Source organism: Actinia tenebrosa, unplaced genomic scaffold, assembly GCF_029948245.1.
Source record: "Actinia tenebrosa isolate PJP-AT-01 unplaced genomic scaffold, QUT_ActTen_1.0 PGA_scaffold10__47_contigs__length_13832649, whole genome shotgun sequence".
NCBI lineage: Eukaryota > Metazoa > Cnidaria > Anthozoa > Actiniaria > Actiniidae > Actinia > Actinia tenebrosa.
Window position 1 is genome coordinate 9472270 of NW_028292570.1, and position 19734 is coordinate 9492003.

The 19734-nt window shown below is 36.4% G+C and overlaps 1 protein-coding gene across 5 annotated transcripts; it reads right to left on the reverse strand.

Annotated features, from left to right (window-relative positions):
- Nucleotides 1–1601: 1601 nt before the first annotated feature.
- Nucleotides 1602–19171, reverse strand: LOC116308545 (protein ABHD15). Of its 5 annotated transcripts, XM_031718997.2 has the most exons (3): nucleotides 19134–19171; nucleotides 15688–15735; nucleotides 1602–3556 (listed from the first exon to the last, which is right to left on the reverse strand). In XM_031718997.2, the coding sequence occupies exon 3, from the start codon at nucleotides 3342–3344 to the stop codon at nucleotides 2097–2099; it is 1248 nt and encodes a 415-aa protein (XP_031574857.1). In that variant the 5' UTR covers nucleotides 3345–3556; nucleotides 15688–15735; nucleotides 19134–19171; the 3' UTR covers nucleotides 1602–2096. The 5 variants fall into 5 exon arrangements, with proteins under 5 accessions (XP_031574857.1, XP_031574859.1, XP_031574855.1 ...); XM_031718999.2 differs by lacking the exons at nucleotides 15688–15735; nucleotides 19134–19171 and adding an exon at nucleotides 13357–13418; XM_031718995.2 differs by lacking the exons at nucleotides 15688–15735; nucleotides 19134–19171 and adding an exon at nucleotides 9943–10166.
- Nucleotides 19172–19734: the final 563 nt, after the last annotated feature.

Genomic DNA, 19734 nt, shown 5'->3' on the forward strand with positions numbered 1-19734 from the left:
AAGAGAGAGAGAGGGGGGAACTGAAAATTTGATCTCAAAAAAGCAGTAATAAACTTGATGCTAAGGCTGCGTTCATAATGCATGGCAGAGGGGAGGGGGGCAATTAGTATAGCATTCCCGCCACTTTTCCGATAAAAAAATTCAAATCCACCCTTTTTCTTGTAAGATTTTTTAAAAATGCCCCCTCAATTTCACCTGCCTCCCCTCTGCCATACATTATGAACGTAGCCTAACAACAACATTCTCATCGCTTTCTTGTCGGCTTTTAGCGAATCTAGGCATGCAATGCATGGTTTGTTAAAATGAAAACTCTTCCTTGTCCCGGCGGCCTCTAGTCCGGCGCCCGGCTATGATTGTTTCCCCCTCCACACCCTCCTCCCCTGAGTTTTTTCTCCCGTTATTGTGTATTTTCCCCTCCACACCCTCCACCCCTGAGTTTTTTCTCCCGTTATTGTGTATTTTCAAGTAACATTTGTTCGTATATAAAAATGATGCCAGATTATTGTAATATATGCCATTAGTATACATTATGAAAAGATTTGACTCACATATTGTTTAGCTTCTTATATAAACGGAAGTCATAACGGCCATTATCAGATTATGAGCACGTGACTTATTATTTTGTATCTTTTCGCTTTCTGATTGGTTCCAAAATAAAATCAGCTTTTATAGGATTTTTTTATTAAAAAAATCGTGAAAAACAAACACTCTGGCCATGGCATCAACGGCCTTCGTCTTCTTCAGTCCACTCGTACGTTACCCATGCACTAAATCAAACTGCAGAAAAACCAAATATCAAGAATGGTGTGGTGCTAGTGAACTAGCCTCTCATCTCTGGGGTCTCGAGTTTGATTTCCAGACTCGTAATCACATGTTACCAAAATTTGTCGAGTTTCTAGCGTAATTTTTCCTTCGGGTTATCCTTTTTCCTCCGTCCACAAAACCCAACACAGACGCTAAATTCCTCTTTCGATCTGTGAGTCAGTTGTGCCCTAATTTATAGACAGGGACCGCGCAACTCAGGGGGCTGGGGGGCTATAGCCCTAGCAATAATTTTGCCGCCATTTTTGAGTCATTTGCTTATTTTCTATTTGAAATAAAACTTAGTATTTGGAAGAGATATTTGAAGTATTAGCCCCCCCCCCCCCCCCCCTCCCTTCTCACCAATCCAACTCGCTCGACGGGTCCCTGATAGGCGAGCTAAGAGGTTGTTTCAGGGTTCTATATATCTGATTGTGGGTTTGATTAAAATCAAAATTAACTACAAATCCATAAAAACCCCAAAAGCAAAGCAAAGTGTTGTTCCAAGTGTCATTTATCGCATTTACCTGACACGCTGTCAAGAAAATGTTCCGTCGTGAATCTTAATTTTTTGCAGTTGGGCTTTCATTGCTAATGTAGTGCGTGGGTGAAGCGATAAAGAAAAGTGATCGACTTGATGGTCAAACCTCTCGAAATCACACACATCTTGTAAAAAGTTAAAAGGTCGGTCGCGACGATTCATTTTAAGATATACGAGTCAAAATAGGCTGGTGTATATTTGATAACAATCGAATGGATGGAAGAAACACACGACAAAAATATTCCAAACATCTAGAAGAAAAAATGTGAAAATAATTTTAATTTTCGATAAGTTGTTCCTCAGTTGCGCAAGGAATTGTTTACTAACACTTCTACCTCTCTTCTCTTTCTCTCCCTTCTTTCAGGCGCGGAGGAAGGAGACTGCCGATGTAGAGCGTTTCCTTTGATATACCGCCGTCCACGATTGTGGACGAACAAAACCAGTTTTTAGCCGATTACATGTAGTGCGCATGAGCAAATGTAACACACCGCCAAACGTTGTTTGACGAGAGCAGCTGTCAAAATCATGACAGCGTTGCTAAGTTACGTCACGCATGCGCGACCGAAATAACGTCCTACATCGGCAGAGTCTATTTTTCTCACTCCACCAAAACAAAAGGAAAATAGGCTCTGCTAGCAGGGAACTACCTTCCTTAATAAGCAATTAGTCTTTTTTCTCTTTCTACTTAATCGTCATCATCTAGTCGCAGATAACATATAATAAGAACGCATTCCAAAGTGACGTCCAATGACGTTTAAGTCGTATAGCTCCTACTTCGTGGGCCCATTTTTTCCAACGCGCTAAAATGACGATCATCTGAAGCCTTAGGCATTTCAATGTTACGAACAGTAGCTAGATAGTCACAGGCCAATTTATTTGCCCAGGAAGCTGGCCATGTATTCTCAAGAAAGCCACAGTGACCCCCCTTGTCGGTGGCCAGGAGAAAAAAATTCGAAGATGTTTTGAAAAGGCTTAAAGGAATGATTTCTTTTGGACAAATAGGGTCGTCTAGCGCGCTGACGCAAAGTACAGGAATACTGACGTTAGCAATATTCCTCATAGGGTTATTCAAACGACAATATTCCTCATTGGAATAGTACTGAGGATTAAGCTTGATGAACACTCGCTCCTCGAAGTCTTTGACCGTCTCACTTTGCATTGCATACTCATAATTTATACACTCTCTCAGAGATGGATGCTGTCTTAATAACTCCTTCAACTTCCAAGTCAACAGCCAATTATAAGGCTGGCATATTTTCCCTTTGAAATAGCCCTCAGCGTCGTAACAAGGCGAGATGCACACAGCTGCGGTAATTCCAGAATTAGCGCCTAATTCTCCCAAGTAGGAAATCAGAAGCCCAGAACCAGATGATAGTCCAACAGCAAATATGTCAGCATTCGGGTACATGCGATTGATAAATACGATCGTTTCTTCCAAGTCACCACCCTCGGCAAATGTCTGTAAGCGACGCGTTGTTAGAGGGGTCTGGCCATGACCTCGGCGATTAAACACGACTGGACGGAATTTTTGCACCAACGCGCTGGAACATAGAGACGACATGTCAGGAGTGTGTTGTGTTAGAGCTGGTATGATTATCATAATAGGACTAGATTTATCTAAAACTCTATCGTTCACTACTGCCCAGTCTAGTGCTATGATACCCTTATCCGCCATTTGAAGATATTCCCGACTGAATTCAATTTCGCTTTGAGGAAGAATCCAAGGCAGCAATGTTTGAAGATGTGCGTTGCCTGCCCAAAATGTCGGCGTAAAAGATTCTCCTAGCATCTTGCATTTCTTGACGAGCAAAACTCCTAATCTCGACTTCTTGTAGTACAACTGACTGGCAAATGTTTGCTTGTTGTGCAGAAAACGAAGTACGAGTGCCACCAAATAGATCATAGCAATTCCAATCAGCGCAGGAAAACATACCATGGTCGAGAGGTTGGACAAATGCCACTGAAAGTGGTGAGATATAAACTCTTGCACAACCGTCGTCATCCACGAACACTCAAACCAAACAAACTAATCGTAAATATTTCGGCAATGAGAAAAGACCATTGATCAATGTAGTCGAGAGAAATCTACTGTGGGCAGAATAAATGACTGGAATGACGTAGTAGTTTGTCTACATACACGGAAACTACGGCACATCTGTCTTTTCCAGCGTTTGCTTTGCTCAGCCTGACAAGGAAGGCAGGAAAACTGACGACCTGTATGGACAAAAAGGAAAGACGATGTTTGCTTAGAGATTATCATTGATCATCTATCAGTTACAAAGTCATATCATGAAGGGCCAAAAAGGAAACCTATCTTCTAGTTTATGTATGATTTAACCTGATTATAAAATGTTCTGAAAGCGAATTGGACACAATCACCAACTTGACAATGGTCTTAATAGGTCCGCGTTCTCTCATGCTATCAAACTACATAGAACTATAGGTCAAAATAAACTCAAGCTGCATAGCTTTTCTATCGTTTTGAAATAAAATGTTGAGGTTTGGAGCATTTTTACATATTTACCCTTCTATTGACTCCGCGTTTCTTGCATAAAATTTCACCGAGTCGACCTTAGCCATAGCAGAAGCAACCGCGGCAAACGTACGGTTATACCTTTGTTCTCTTGTCCACCAAAATTTACCAAAAGTACCAAAGAAAAGCCACCAAACAGATTAAAATCGACTGATGAAACATGCTAAGTGTTTGACTCCTTTCCTAAAAACGTTTCTCAAAACAGCTGATTGAATTAATGCTGAGCACCCCTGCGAAGTAGTTTCGCGGATTGTTTTTTTTAAGCTTCAATAATTCTATAGAATTAAGCGGTAACTCTTTTAAAAGTTATTGTTGGGCTTATGTTCAGAGCGGGGCATATAAAGATTTGTCGCCGGGCTGAATAAATAATGAGTATAAGCTAGGTGCAGAGGATACATTAATAAACATTACTAAATACACTGCACAAAAATCAAGAATTTTTGTATGGCTTCCAAGTGTATGTTTTGGACTCCACAATCGGAACCCATTTTCTAAAATAATTGGAATATTCTATCGCAACAATAGACTCTTGAAATTCCAGGTTACGTTGAAGAGTGCTTTGCTAAATATACTCTCGCGAATTTCTCTCTGCCGTCAATGGATTTGTCAATCTTCTGCCACAAAAGACTCTTTTTTTGGCGGTGATCGATGAAGTTCTGTCAATAAAATCGTGACGTCGCTAGTTTTCCTTTATCTAGCTCTCGTGTTTATTCCTAAAATCGCGGATCGTCGGGTTCTTTTGGTGGTGGCTTCATTTGTTTATTATAATGAGCAAACAGATTCAGTGTTTGGATGTTGGACTACTAAGAGCCGTTTTAAGCTAACACAATGATTGATAAACTCGAAGTTACGGCGATAACATCGGCATTAGGCTTTAGAGCAATGAGTATTGACAAATAATTAAAGCAAAGACCGCGCGCAATCAATTTCATCGTCCTTGACTTTATTTGCTTCAAAAACACTGTTTTTTGAGCTTACACTTTAGAAGATTGATTGGTAGATTGAAAAATGGCACTTAATAAGAATGAGTGTGAATTGTAAAAATTTCAGAATTTTGCCCCAAGGCAAAAATAAATGTTTCAAAAACAACGTTCAGAGAGAGCGGAAAAGTCAAAACACAAAGCAAAGTACTTAAAAAAAGATCTTTCGTTTTCAACTCTTGAGTGTGTCTAGTGTGCAATGAATAATTCGAAGCGAAATTCTTTTTCGAGACCCTTTTGTGTCGTACCAGCAACAATCGATTTTACGGAACTCATAGTTCTTCAATGTTACTGACACCTTAGCAACTTTTTGGTGGTATTTTCTTGACAGTCTTAGTTCGTTTAGTTGCTTGATTAACATTTATTTTCAGTAAAGATCTATATAGGAAGGATAACTGATTATCATTCGTGTGTTGAATATATTCATGCACTTTGGATCTAAGTAGACGGCTGTCAAGAACTCCTAACAAATTGCTTGGATTTCAACTTATTTTAGCATTTGATTTGATTTGATTTCAGCGACAACTTTAGTAAAACAAAATCTATATTATCCATAATATACACTACATCTTACTTAGTAGAGTAACTATGACTAAGCTTATGAATTTGAATTCGTTTTACATCAAAATAAAACATTTTGATGAATACGGAACTTAAGAAGCATCTAGAGTTTACGTAAATCGGAATCAGCTTTGGGGGAATAATCAAGTCGGAACTTTTGAATAAAAGGTCATCTTAAATTGAAACATTTATTGAACTGGGAACTTTGCTAGACTAAAATATAGGATATTTTTTGTTTTGTTCAGTAGTTCGGAATTTACTTTAATAACATTTGGTCAGGAATAGATTTTTAGAAAACGGGCTACGAAAAAAAGCCTTTATTTTCAATTTGGAGTCAAAACTGAAAAGTATATTGTTAATACTGACGTTGTAATTGGAAATTCATTGAAAACAATCCAACAAAACCAACAAGGGAAATTGTTCAAAAAATAAACAAATCTATATATGCCTACTTTCTTGCATGAATTCAATTAACTTCCGAACAAAGATCAATGCTTAGGTCTTAATTCGTTCCGAGAACTGTCACTCGCAATACTGGACCAGCGAAACACGTATAAGCTGTCTCTGCTGTGCTTTGCATGGAACACTGGTGTACTTAGCAATATTATAGTTTTCAGTCTCCATGTTTAGTATCAAATTAATTAAGGTCTGAAGATTTTCAAATGTGATTTTGATTCAAGATTAAAAGCTGAGATGGCTTGCAATTTCTATGAACGAAACATTTAAGTAAAATGAGTGATCACTGTGAGATTTTGGTTAGATAGTTTTGATTTGGGGGTTGGTCTAATGTGCAGCCTTTATCAATACATCTAGTCTATATCTAGCCTCGGGACTGAAGAAAGGCGCTCTTAGCTTGATTGTACGAAATATACGTACATTCAAAATTTGAAATGATAAGATAAATTCTAGATCTTAATTTCGCATTGAAAATTTAACATATACGAGCCTCTGGCTGAGCTATTACTTCTGTATTCCACGGAAAGAATAGATGAAAATATTATGAATCATTTAAAATTTATATGTGTACTCTCTCCTTCAAAGAATCAGACTGGTTTTCGCGATGTGGAATTCTGACGAATTGCTGCGAAGAATTATATATCTTTGTTATCTTGAAACGTTTTTGCCATTGTCCATACCACACTTCTAACGAGGAACTGTTTGAGTCACCGTAATCGATGGCATAAAACAAATCCCTCCCTTTCTGCTTGAACAGAGATGTTTATCTCAAAATGATATATACTGATTATTGAATTATTCTGTATTGCGTCCCAGCGTGGGAATCAAGCAGGGGGCCTCAGAGAGATCTTATTTTGATAGTTTAATTAAGTTTTTGATAAACAATCTTAAGGTTTTCCCCCAGGTTCTTTTCACTTACCTCTCACTATCATTCATGATAACAGCATGTGGATCAGAGTTTGTGTGTGGAAAGCGTACGGAACTGAGTCAAATGGCTTCGATACTGATAAACCAATCACAAAAGCAAAGAAACTTACTTCAGCCAATCACAACGCTTAATTTCAAAAAAACCATTTGAGTGTCATCATACTTTACATTTTACAGCGAATAAAATCTGTGGCTAAAAGATCATTAGGTAAATAGTAGTAGACGTCACGTGACACGCGTGGAGAACAGCTTTTATAATCGAGAAAAGTAGAGAGAAGGTAATTTCAATTTAATAATTCAGCTAGTGTGAAAATTACTAAATTCAAAGGGCAACATCCTTAATCAATTCCAGTTCAAGATCGATTCATTATATTTCCGATTTGATGTGAAAGTCTAAACACTAACCATGAACTGAGTCGAGTCAGCGCACGTAATGCACAGGTTTAATTGAGGGCAAATAGCAGCTTTTTAATGATTTTAAGCTAGGATTTCCGTCTTCCAAGACAACCAATGAATGGAATCTTCAAGAATGTACGTAATAAGACACCACTAACAACAACAACAAATCAATTACTGAGAAAGAATAAAGATAAAAACAACGGTGAACAACGCACGAAAGAAAACAAATTATGATAAAAATGTCAACTCGAAAAAAAAATCCCTGAGAGCTACTGACGTAATAACCAGTTGAAAGATAGAAATAGTACAGCATCTTGTTTATATGTGAACAACTAAGAACTGGGCTACCTGTGTTTTCATAAAACCAATCCGGCAGTCACTTGCTGTATGAGTCAGACAAAAAATAAATTGCTACTTAGCGATTAGTATTGTGAGGAAATGATTATGATTTCAGATTTGATTTTTCAGTTTTGAATAAAACGGCATTTCAAAATTGTTCCAAGAGATATTAGAAAATAATTGGAAATTTTATTTGTGACGAACCGGTTCATTTATGATTCGTAATACGGGATAAATATTTGATTCGTATTTATGTTACATTATTTTTCAGTGTTTAATCAAGAAAGCAGGACTGACTTAATTATGAATTAAGTCTTACTAAGCGAACTCTCTTGCCGGTTGGTTAATGACATCATTCGTATGGAAAAGCAGCGACTTCCGTGCCCAAAATGGAAAAGCAGTACTGTAAAGATGTTTATTACTCTTTCTTCATGACAGGATTTGTTGTTAAAAAAAATCTCAATTTTTCAGGTAGAGATTAAATCATTGAGAATATTTTTTGCATTACCGGAAACACGTCACACGTTAAAAGTTCTATAATAATAAAAATAGCCCTCGAATCAAGTTGAGTCAGTCAACGTCTCGTGATACCTCCCTTACCAAAGTGCTTCAAAATAGAATATTCTAACAAATAATAAGCTATGTCTTCAGGAAATCTATATGAAACACTAGTTTGTTTGATCGGACAGATTATTCGTTCAATAGAAACGTCAAAAGATGAAATGAATAGGTTCAACGACCGGATTCAAGCCTTTTTTGGCGGTACAAGAGTTTCGTATTTGATTTGTGTAAAGCTAACAAATTATTTTTTTAACTTCCATCAAAGAAAGTTTGGTTTCGAAATTTTCTAGAGAAAAATAATTTGTGTAGATATGAATAATATATGCGTCTTGCATTTTGTTCCTGACTCAGTAACCTATGTTTAATACCGTGGAGATTAAAATCTCATTCACGACTTTGTAGCTTATCATGATTTAAAGTTCAGTGAAAAATTTACTCGATATCGCGATTTTCCATCTAAAGAAAGGATAGAGAAATCTTGTAACGTCATTGTCAATCAAATTATTTTAGCCAATCAGAGCACGCCACGTTTATATCATGTGACTTGTGAAAATATTTAAAAAGTAGTTAAAAATACCTTTAAAAGGTAGTTCAAGGAATTTTTGTCACGTCTTTAAAAATATGAAGAAAACTATGTAGTAGTTAAGATTTATTTTTAGGCTAGTTTTTCCTCATTATTGTCGGCATTTTGCTCGTTGTTTATATGGAGTTTACCGGTAATGGTTTGACTAAGACATCACATTCCAAAGTGGGTTTATAGCGTTATTTGTAGCGTCTGATTTCCTCGTGATATTTTTATCAAAAACAATTCACTTAAATTGTTAAATAACATTTCCAGGTGTTTTGGCGTCTTTGTACTTTTGTTCGATATGTAAAGACAATCACTGTTAGTCCTTTTCACCTTAATATCCTTAATTCGTCAATATATATGTAAACAAATGTCAATTTTTATTCAAATTTAAGAATATTACAGCCAATAATCTTAATCTCTAAAACTAAGTAAAATTTAACAGTCGGTAAAACCCTCCTTTCGCTCGATTATATTTCAATAAAATAATTCCCTAAAGCCGAAGGGCAATTCTTTGAAAAATTACAAGGAATATTTCTAATAATTTTGATTCGTTGTGAAGTTACTAAAAAGGATTTGCATAAACACACCATGTCGCCTCATTTATAGGAAACAACTCAGCCCGGCTTTAGCTTGGATTTCTTTATAGAAGGAATAAGACCTAATCCCGCTCATATATTACACCTTGTTTTAAGAGATTAGGAGGAAACTTTTTAATGAATCCATAAAATCCACGAAATTAAATGTACTAATCAATTCTTTCGCCTCATTTTGTCTTTTGATATAATTTGAATTCATAAATTTCATGGCAAAACGCCAATTGTTGTCCTAAAAATGGGGGGAACGTTGTTGAAATTGGAGGTAAACATGACCCTTAGTTAATTGTATTTCAAATCAGTATAGATTTTTGCCGTCAGGAATCTCGATGTTGGTGTTAAAGATCGACCAAAACGATGAACAAGATAATGAATTAGTAATATCAAACGGTGATAACACTGAAAAAAGAACTTCCAAGGCTAATATCGCAAAACGATCGTTCTTTCGTTTTCATCGATACTCAATATTGAAATATTCGTTTGTGTGATTAACTTAAAGTCGTCGATGAACTGCGGCCCACGAATAACACACTCTGTGTATAGATATTTTGATTTTCTGGGTTTTGTTTATATGTTTTAAACCTAAATAAGTGAAAATTAGATTTGATTATTCATAGTTGTTGTTAAAGCGTGAATTCGATCGACACACGCGGCTATCTTTGTCGAGACATTATACTTACCTGATATTCCTTCGTACCGCGGTTTCAGTATTTAGCTAGTGCTCGATTAGTGTTCAACACTAAAGTCTAAGTCTTCTATATAGCCGTGTATTTCATTTGATTTTCTACGGGAAAACCTCTCGACACCACGTAAACCGAAGGGCTTTCGCCCGTTAACAGCGTCAATTGATATGTCTACACCCGCCGCTATCACCAAGAGACGGAAGAACCCTCTCTATATTTTGCGCATAACAGACGAAGAAATAAAAGCTGTTCGAAACACTTTAGTTTATTATGATTGAAGATCGACCAATAGTGTAAGCCGGAACTTCTTCAAATGGATTCGACTCATTAGCGCCTTGGAAATGTAAAATTCTTGTTAATATCAAGACAGCCTTAAAATAAATATTAAGTCAAAACTCTTTGAATTCACTGAAGCTCAGTCGATTCATAAAGATATATAAAAAACATGGTATAACGTCTCTGATATTTTGTCCACATAGGTATTAAGCAGTAGACTACGAGGTGGAAAATATTATAAGTTGGAGGTATCATATGATTTTTATCGAGAGACATTGAGAGACCAAAATTAACAAAGACTTTTTATATTCAGCTATGAATTTTTGATTGTATCGTTCATTTTTGATAAAACAAGGTCAAAGCTTGTATCTAAATGTATATGTACTTATTTCAAAAAAGTTGTCATCGCCATAGCGATAGGTAATAAGCGATAAGTTAAAAGTGATAGGAGATAGGTCATTCCAAGATCCAAGAATAGCTGGAATGACTTGTGTTTCTGCTTCTTATTCTCGTCAAGAGTATGGACCTTAGTGCTGAGACTGATTCGATGTTCTTTGTATTGAACGAAACCACTTCCATGTCGGAATGACCTATCGCGTATTGCCTTTGGCGATGGCAACGTTTATTGAAATAGGTTTACACTTATTTCAATAAAGTTAGTCACCTGAAAAGCTACAAAGCTGAGACCAGCAAGGATTATGGGTAGATACATTTTACATGTTTTAATCGCTCGATAACTATTGATGGACTTGAGATCTTCTACCAGTTACAGTCTCACCTCTGAGCATCTTCAACTGCTGCAGTTTGTGTCAAAAGCTTTACTCGTTGAATATGAAATATTTCCCATGCTCCTCAGCTATCATAGCTTTCTAGGTTTTTCGTGACTACCTTTTTGAAGTAAGTTTATACAAACGTTACACGACTGCCTATAACACACTCATAATGAAATATACACACATTCGATTGTAAAAACTTGTTACGAGATATACGTGTTTATAAATATATACATATCTATAATAGGATGTAAAACGAAGAAAATATCAACCCCAAATCGATATTACCCATGTGGGGCTCCTCCCCAAACCCCTTACGGGCCTCTTGAAAAAAGTTGATTCTGTTATTGACTCAGATATGAGGCTTTGCTAACGTTTTAAAGCATCCTGGAAATTTCCAAGGACCCAGGAGCAGCGGAAGATGTGGAGGTTATTTAAATCTTACTCAAGAAATCGAGAACGTCGAGAGAGATCGAGAAAGAGTCTTTCGCCAGCTTCTTCAAGAGCGATTAAGGGTTCGTTTTTTAATATAAAAAATTAACAATAACCTGACCGATCAAGTAAATCTATAGTCTCATCTGGACAACATATTCAAATCAGAAACATTTTTGAGCCTTAAAATCTCGGCTAAATGAAATTTCTCCTTGCATCAGTTCCTTGTCCGACATTCCCCCCCCCCCCCCCCCCCCCCTGCACATCAAGGATTGGACGCGCAAAGACGCATAAAAGTTATTCGCGATTTGATTTGCTAATCCTTTTTTCTCAGATCACCTGCTTGTTACCCACGACACTAAAGTAAGTTGAGCGTGCGATGGTTGTTGGTGATTGACTCTTTTTCGATCACAGAAATCATGCTTTGCACGTCTAGACAGATCACAAGGAATCCAGTAATATTATCAAAATATTGAAGTGTTTCCAACATAAACATGATTTTCAACCTTCGTGATTCGGCCGCCATGTTTATACTCACTCCCTAATAGGACACCAAAATGGCGGACCCATATATTTCAACTAAATTATGAGTATTATCAATCGCTCGTATCTCCGTCTCTAAAACTTTGATCTTTGGCTGAGATATATGGTTTTTGTTGCTCTTTTGGCCTGTGGATGTTTTGTATATAAGTCATGGGAAAATTTCCAATGTCGTAGATGAAATCCAAGAATAACAATGCTTATAAGATCGCCGATCCAGCTGGCCTGAAATAGTGACGTATAAATGACGTAGTCGCTGTAAACCTAAGGTGACATGTGAAGCCTGCGGAAATTACTCAGAGGAAAATAAAAAGAATTCCGCCATCGCGAAAAAAATGCAAAACTCTTGAATTACTGTATCAAGCGCGTATTAGAAACGTTGATTTTTTCATTGGTGGCCTTGATTCCCGATTCTGATTGGCTAAAATTTTTCAGTCTCAGATCTACTGGATATGAGAGTTTTTTCCAGTTCAATAGTCACGATCTTCGTTTTCCTCGTTATTGACATATGGAAGTGGGGTTGCATAAAATATTAAAAAATATAAATTATCACAAGTTCTTCGCCAATATCGATATACATATAAATTTACTGACGAAATGGCACAATTTTCTTCGTTCGTTAATGTTATTGTTATGAAATATAAAGATTCAGGAACTATTTCAGTGCAATAGAAAATGCGATTTGATTTGTCTACGATGTATCTATTCAATGGCCATGGTCTAATAAGGTTTTATAGTATGATCAAAACTGTCATAAAACTGTCATAAAACTATGTCCGTTCGATCAAAACTATAACGATTCCATGGAGAACATTTTGGTCCATTTTGATCACAGCATAAAACCAACCGTTTTATTATCCCACACAAGGACCAAATTCAAGTCAGTCATAAATCAGTGTTATCGAACACCTGACAATTAACAGACTTGGGTGAGCTGTTTCCTGGATAAAAAAAGTAAATTACTCCTTCGAAGTGTCTAGACTAGAGTATTGATTGTCAGGATTCATTAACTACTCATCCTCACGAATATCATTGGAAGCACGACTATTAGAATTTCTTTTCTGAGTGGTTTAGTGAGAATATATATATAATCGAATTTGCTGTTTTAGCTCCTCTTTTTACACATTGACTATTTCCTATGCCCCCTGTGGAAATATGGAAACATGAAGCAACAATTAATCCCGTCTAAAAGAGTCGCAGGAACAAAATTCAAGCCCCATTTGGTTTGAAACAATGACAATGCATTTTTCATCGTCATCTCTTCATGACCACACTGGCGACGCTCTTACAGATAATCTTTACTGTTACAATATATAAATTGCAATAAAATGCTTTACTTATAATAACAGGATTATTTAGATGCTCTTGTAATAGAAGTCTTATAACTGACCTTGTGTTGCGTAGTATTATTGGACTGAGTCGTAGGATGCGAGGTGCAGGGCCTATTTGATCTCCTATATATTCAGATATCCAATCTCGTGCACTACACTTGGCTATCGTTCTTATTTGCGGTTGATAACAACACGTAGAACCAGAAGAACAAGCAAGAAACGCCTTCAACATTTTTCTCATTGATAGATATCAAATAGTAACCAGGATAACATATATCTTCTACATCGTCTATTATGGCATGGTTGCCACGTAACCAGCATATGACGAATACAGAGTGCACCAAATATTACCTCTTAACTAATACCATACCAACTATGCTTTGTCGTATTTTTTAACTAATAATCGTAAAGGAAAAAAATCCTGTTTTGTTGGGCTACCTGTGGATTTGACGGGAGTTTTCGCGCCAAAACGAGCGTGCTCGTCCCTCCAATTCTGGTACTCTCGCTACGCCACTGCTCTTTTTTTCTCTTTTTGGCGGTACGTTTGTTCGGGATTAGCTAGAGATATATCTTTCCGTGCAACACACTTTCGTTATTTACTATTTACTTGCTGTAAACCTGGGTAAACGGAAACGGCTAAAGGAACCAGTCATAAACGAATGCGAATAGAAAGGCTGCCGACACGTGGAGCTAGGTCTAACGTATCTCCTGCTATTAAAAATAATTTTTCTTCTGATTTCCCCCAAGTTTTTATGAAGGGGTTTAATGGTTTTGGTTTAAAGGCATTTTTTAATTATCTCATTGTTTTATGAACTTTTAAGCTTGAATCACCTTTTAGGCCGCGTGCATATTTACGAGCCTTCCGTGTTTGTAAGGAAATATCAAGCAAAACAAAATCTTAATGACTATAGATATTTAGTCAAATCCAACTAGCTTTTAGGCATTTTTGAATTATCTCATTGTTTTATGAACTTTTAAGCTTGAATCACCTTTTAGGCCGCGTGCATATTTACGAGCCTTCCGTGTTTGTAAGGAAATGTCAAGCAAAACAAAATCTTAATGACTATAGACATTTAGTCAAATCCAACTCGGCGGTCTATCATCAATGCTGCATTCCGATTGTATGAGCTAGTAGTAGGCTACAAGTTATAGCCTACTAATAACGAAGAGTGCCGGCTTTGAACTCAAAAAAAAAAAAAAAAAAAAAAAAAGAATTGATATTTAATTCAAGACTTGTTTGCATCTAAATATTTGACCAACTAGTTGGATTTGACTAAAACAACTAGTCCTCTCGCCCTTATAGTGGCGAATAGCACATCTGTGTTCGAGGACTAATTGTTAAGCAGTGATGCTAGGTAAATTTTGAGTCAAGTCGGCTTCGAAATGAGCTGTGTCGGCACCTAGCAAATGTACTCGCCTGAAGGCCTGATGTGTGTAAATAGAAAACAAGTTATGAGCAGTGCGTTATCTTATAAGATCGATCGTTCGTCATTATCAACACTAACTGGACTTTCTCTTAGGGACCGGTCATCATGGCCTGCGGAGGGGGAGGGTAAGGCATGAATTAAAGAAGAAATAAAGAAAGAGATAAGATAGACAAAACTAAAACACGACAAAGAAAATGAACACAAAAGAAAAGCACGAAAGCGAAAAGAATTATCCAGAAAACGAAAGCCGCAGAATAGGCTTGGAAAAGAAAGAGACAATTAAGCCGATTCCCAGACATAAAATTTCATGAAAAGCAAATAACTATTGATGCGTTTCATCAATCAGACAGGTTTTCTCGCTGTGCAAACTTGCCATTGATCAGTAAAACACTATGTACTGAATCATCGCGCGTTGACACGTTTGACATAAAGAATGCTTTTATCATAAACTTAATAAATTAGTTCTTCGGCATGGTTTAGACATTAGCCTTCCTCTCTTAGTACATCTACATCTAACCACGAATATTAAAACTGAAAGCCTAATGTAAAAAGGTATTTCATATCAAACGTCAGCCAGTTGCATACGTCCAAACTTTAACCATCAGGTTTTGATGTTAAAAGCCATTGAGTTATCTATGTATAGATTATGTCAAAATTCCTGATAACCGAGCTAACTTTTTCCCTTTTATTCCCAGTTGAACCATTACCTTTTACTGTAAAATTTGACTCGCTTCGAGGGGATATAAAAAATTTCTATGAACAAGACCAACTGGTTTATTTACATGTAAAGTGAATTTTTTTTAGTTTCTATCAAACGCAGGAGAATAAAATATACGTTTCTGCTGGATATCGATACTTGCAATGGACTCTTCTTCTAAACAACGTCAGTGAACCTATGTTAGATTCGATAGTCACACACACACATATATTACATATATATCTTCAAAACTCAGATAAGCTCACCTTTACAGTAGAAATCTATGAAAGTAAACAGCTTGTCGAGAGGTAAACCTAGAAAATGAAACGTGTTAGCTTGGACAAAACTGCTAGACGCATTAATGTACTCTTAACTATAGCTTTGTAAAACCAGACGTGTAAAAAACACAGTTACATAATATATATATATATTGCGCATGCGTGCACATTTCTGACTTGGTGTCGAGGCTTTAGCGTGGTACTTACGATAACCAAATCCATTTACCGTTAATATAAATAGAACCCTGTATATCATAAATGACGTATTTCCTTTTTTGAAATATATTTGAAACTTCTTTTTGGTAATAAAATCAGTTTAAAGCACAATTTTTCTAATTTGTTTTTAAATTAATTTTGGCGACGTTTTGATAATTTTATCTTAGGGAAGCCTAGTATAGATTTCACGCTAAATAATGTACTAAAATGTTTTTCCTTGAAAACCTCGAAAAATATTTTCGACTGGTTAAAGCCAGCGAAGTTTTCAAGCGGCCATGTTGGTTAGACACTGTTTTCACGCATGCGCGAACGTCTGACAGCACCAAGAAAAGATTAACCCTGCATTTTTACTGACCAGCAACGGTGAAACAAGATTGATCCAAAAACTGCGATCCTACCTGATGAAACTCAGTCTCTTATTTTAAGTCGACTGCGATATTTTTGGCTTGTGGTTGGGCATCAGAACTAAAAAACAAGATTGATCGATTGATTCCTACAGATCAGCACCAAAAACCGAGCTAGTTTGAACAGATTCCCTAGGATATTCTCCTCCTTTCGTCTTTTTTTTCTTCATTCTCTTATTCTTTCGGGTTTTCTCTTTCTTTTTGGATCAAAGAAAACAGACAAAAAGAGGGATGCGTAATCAAAAGGAAAGCGCCGAACCTGAGTTGGTGACTAGTCATAAAACAAACGAACTTCGGCATAAAGTAAACTACTTGTGAAACTGAGAAAATGACTTAAGCGATGGCACTAACCCGATCACGGCACGGCACTTCCATATCATACTCTAGGCTTTTCTTAGTAAAGAAATCTGCTTTATCGGTAAATGTTTTAACCAACAATGTGCAAACCAAACTTAGAAGCATCGTGAGAATCGTTTACAAAATCAGCAGTTATCCCGCCACTAACACCTTACAAAGCAATGGCCAGAATACCTATTTAAATGACTTGTAAGCAATCATGCTCCGTACAGTACCTGACCCAGATCGAGAATACCTCAGTGGAGGAAAAAATCAGAAGCTCCTCGAATTCATTAGAATATCGCTTGGATTTGAGAGCCGTTGCGTATTGCTTGAGAGTGCAGCGGAAGTTTGAGAGTCGAGACACTAAAGCTCAAATGCACTATAATTTTCATTTGGCATCTCTTATGATCTTTAGAAGTATAATAACTGCTATTCCCTCTTGTAGGAGACTAACAGTCTCGAACACTGTTTTTATCACATCAGTTGGCTTTTTGTTTGTTTATTCCTATTTATAGATTAGAAATTTTAGTGAAAAAAATACGCTTTATTTTCCCAATCTAATTACCGGAAACTATACCATACGCAGTGAAACAGAAGCCATAAAAGACATTAAGTCATTTTAAAAACAAGAAATAAATTGATGTTTTCGTAATTCGCAAGTTTGTTATTGGCTTTTTTTGGTTGTAAATGATGAGCTATTATATAAGCATCTCGAGTATCCTGTTATTGCAATGTGGCTATTCCTAACAACCATGAATAGCTATGAATTGTTCCAGAAGTTCTGACGATTATTCAGCCGCTTCAAGGTGGACGTGAATCGGAGCCACGACTGAAAGAAAAGCCAGAAGACACAGTCTAAAACCAGGTTATACATGCTTAATATCCACACATGCAGTTTTTAAAGACAACAGCCGATAAAGAAGTTTTACAAGAACTTGAACTTGTTTCGTGGAGACGCTCCCCTTTCTTTATTACTTCATTTATACTTTAGTTTTATTAATAATTAATGAATATATGCAAATACAAAATTTAATCCTCTACTTCGCCAAGCAGCTTTCTTTAATAACATTTTTAATCTAGAGAGGTTTTCCATCGTTAAGCTTCTAAGTTAATTTCCGAGGTTGTAGATAGGAAAGTACTTAGCAAGCAAAGATTGGGAAAAGCTTGTATATATCCGGCCCCATTATTATCATTATGATTTGCAGCATCATTATCAGTCATTATTACATCACCATCATAATGCACCATCAACATACTGATTGTTTTTGATTATTATAAAAAAGCTTCAAGATTTATAATGGCATAGAGACTGCTAGCTATAGAATGTTTGGACTCATGCATTAAGGCATAGTTAATTCCGCTCTATATTAACTTAACTTGCCTTTGTGGATCACATTTCATTCGTCATCCCTCTAAAAATGCTAAAGGAGGAAAATAATAAGAGAGAAAAGAGTGAGAGAGAGAAAGAAGAAGAAGAAGAAGAAGAAGAAGAAAAACAGAGAAAAATAAAGAATAGATGTAAGAAAAAAGAAAAAAGAAAAAAATAGAAAGGAAAAGAAACAGGAGAATAGTAGAGAATAGATCCGCAAAAGGAAAAAAGAGAGAATAGAAGAGGAAACGATTAAGAAAGAGAATAAAGGAAATAACAAAACGAAAAGGAATTAGAACAGGGAAATACATAAGGAAAAATGTTTATTCATGAACACTATTGAACTCAAAAAGCTAACAAGCTAGTTCAACATTCTTGACGTACATAATTCATGACTCGACAATCATTCTCATTCTAGACAAATCACAAGCCTATCGTTAGTATGACCTGGCTCAGTGCTATAAGTCTGTATTTCGCAAGTATCCTTCAGTAAACTAAGCCTAGCAGCTTGTACAAGAACCAGTATCAATAAAATGTAGACTAGAATGAAATTTATTTTCATGCCAGATTACTAGTCATCATAATTCAAGACGTTCAAACGGCCCTTGGATGTTTTATCTATTTTTTCTGTTCGACCCCCACCCCAGACCCCAATGGGAATTTAACATTAATGTGCCCTTACTTAAACTAGCACTCCCTCCCCCTCCTCCGGTCCGGACCCCGGGGAAAGATTATTTGAAACTGTTGAAGTACGCGCTATTAAGATTCCTCATATACTGACCCTTGCATTCTCGCTGTTCATGTTAAATGCACGTTACATTTTCTGGGTTTCAATTGACTAGAGTAGAACATTGGTTCACAGAGACTCTACTCTCCAGTTTTCTTTGTTTTTGTTTTTGTTTGTAATGTTGAAGTAAAAAATTAAGGGAAAAAAACATTTACAAGAAGGCAACATGTTGTCAGAGAGAGTAAAGATGCTATATATATATATTGGTCGATCACTAGTATAGTCCTCGCTCGAATTTTCAAATCTTCCGTTTCGCTAAGTGCTCTTAATGAAATAATATACTGTAGAAAAAGGGTAAAAAAAAAAAAAAAAAATTTACCTTCGATTGACTGGCGATGTCCTTATTCCACGGGCTGAGCTCGAGTTAAGAGCATTTCAAAGCACCAACAGGGATGGCTGAAAGTGAAATTGAAGGTTGCGAATATGAAGTAAATTCGAAGCACTCTTTTTGCGACAATTATAGAGCAAAACTATAAATCAATCCTTTGGAAATTACCGAACTAATCTCGGATCTTATGGATTTCTCTTCACCGCAAGCTTATTATTGATAAATTTAAGCTTTTTGACCATTTACATAAGCACATTGGCACAAAATATTTTAAAAGCTTAATTGATTCTTTAGCTAACTCACTTTTCAAAGAAGTTCCAATATTCTTAAGATCGCTTATAATTTTGGTGTCGGGTTTTGTTCGCTATTCCGTTATTTGCTATTGTTCTTCTCCAAATGTGACGAAGATCAAGATAATGCAATTTCCCTTTAACTTTTTAAGCGTTTTAATCCTGGGATCCATGCACTGCACTCACAGTCAAACAAAGAACTGACGATAAACCCATTTAAAAGGATTCGTTTACCACACAACAAAGCTGGCTTTTGTTTGGTTTGTTTTTGTGCGTCCAATCATTCGCATCCGCGCCCGCTT

What these genes read in the sequence shown, in the direction of transcription:
- LOC116308545 (XM_031718997.2), bottom strand. Translation starts at nt 3,344, where the DNA reads ATGACGACGGTTGTGCAAGAGTTTATATCTCACCACTTTCAGTGGCAT.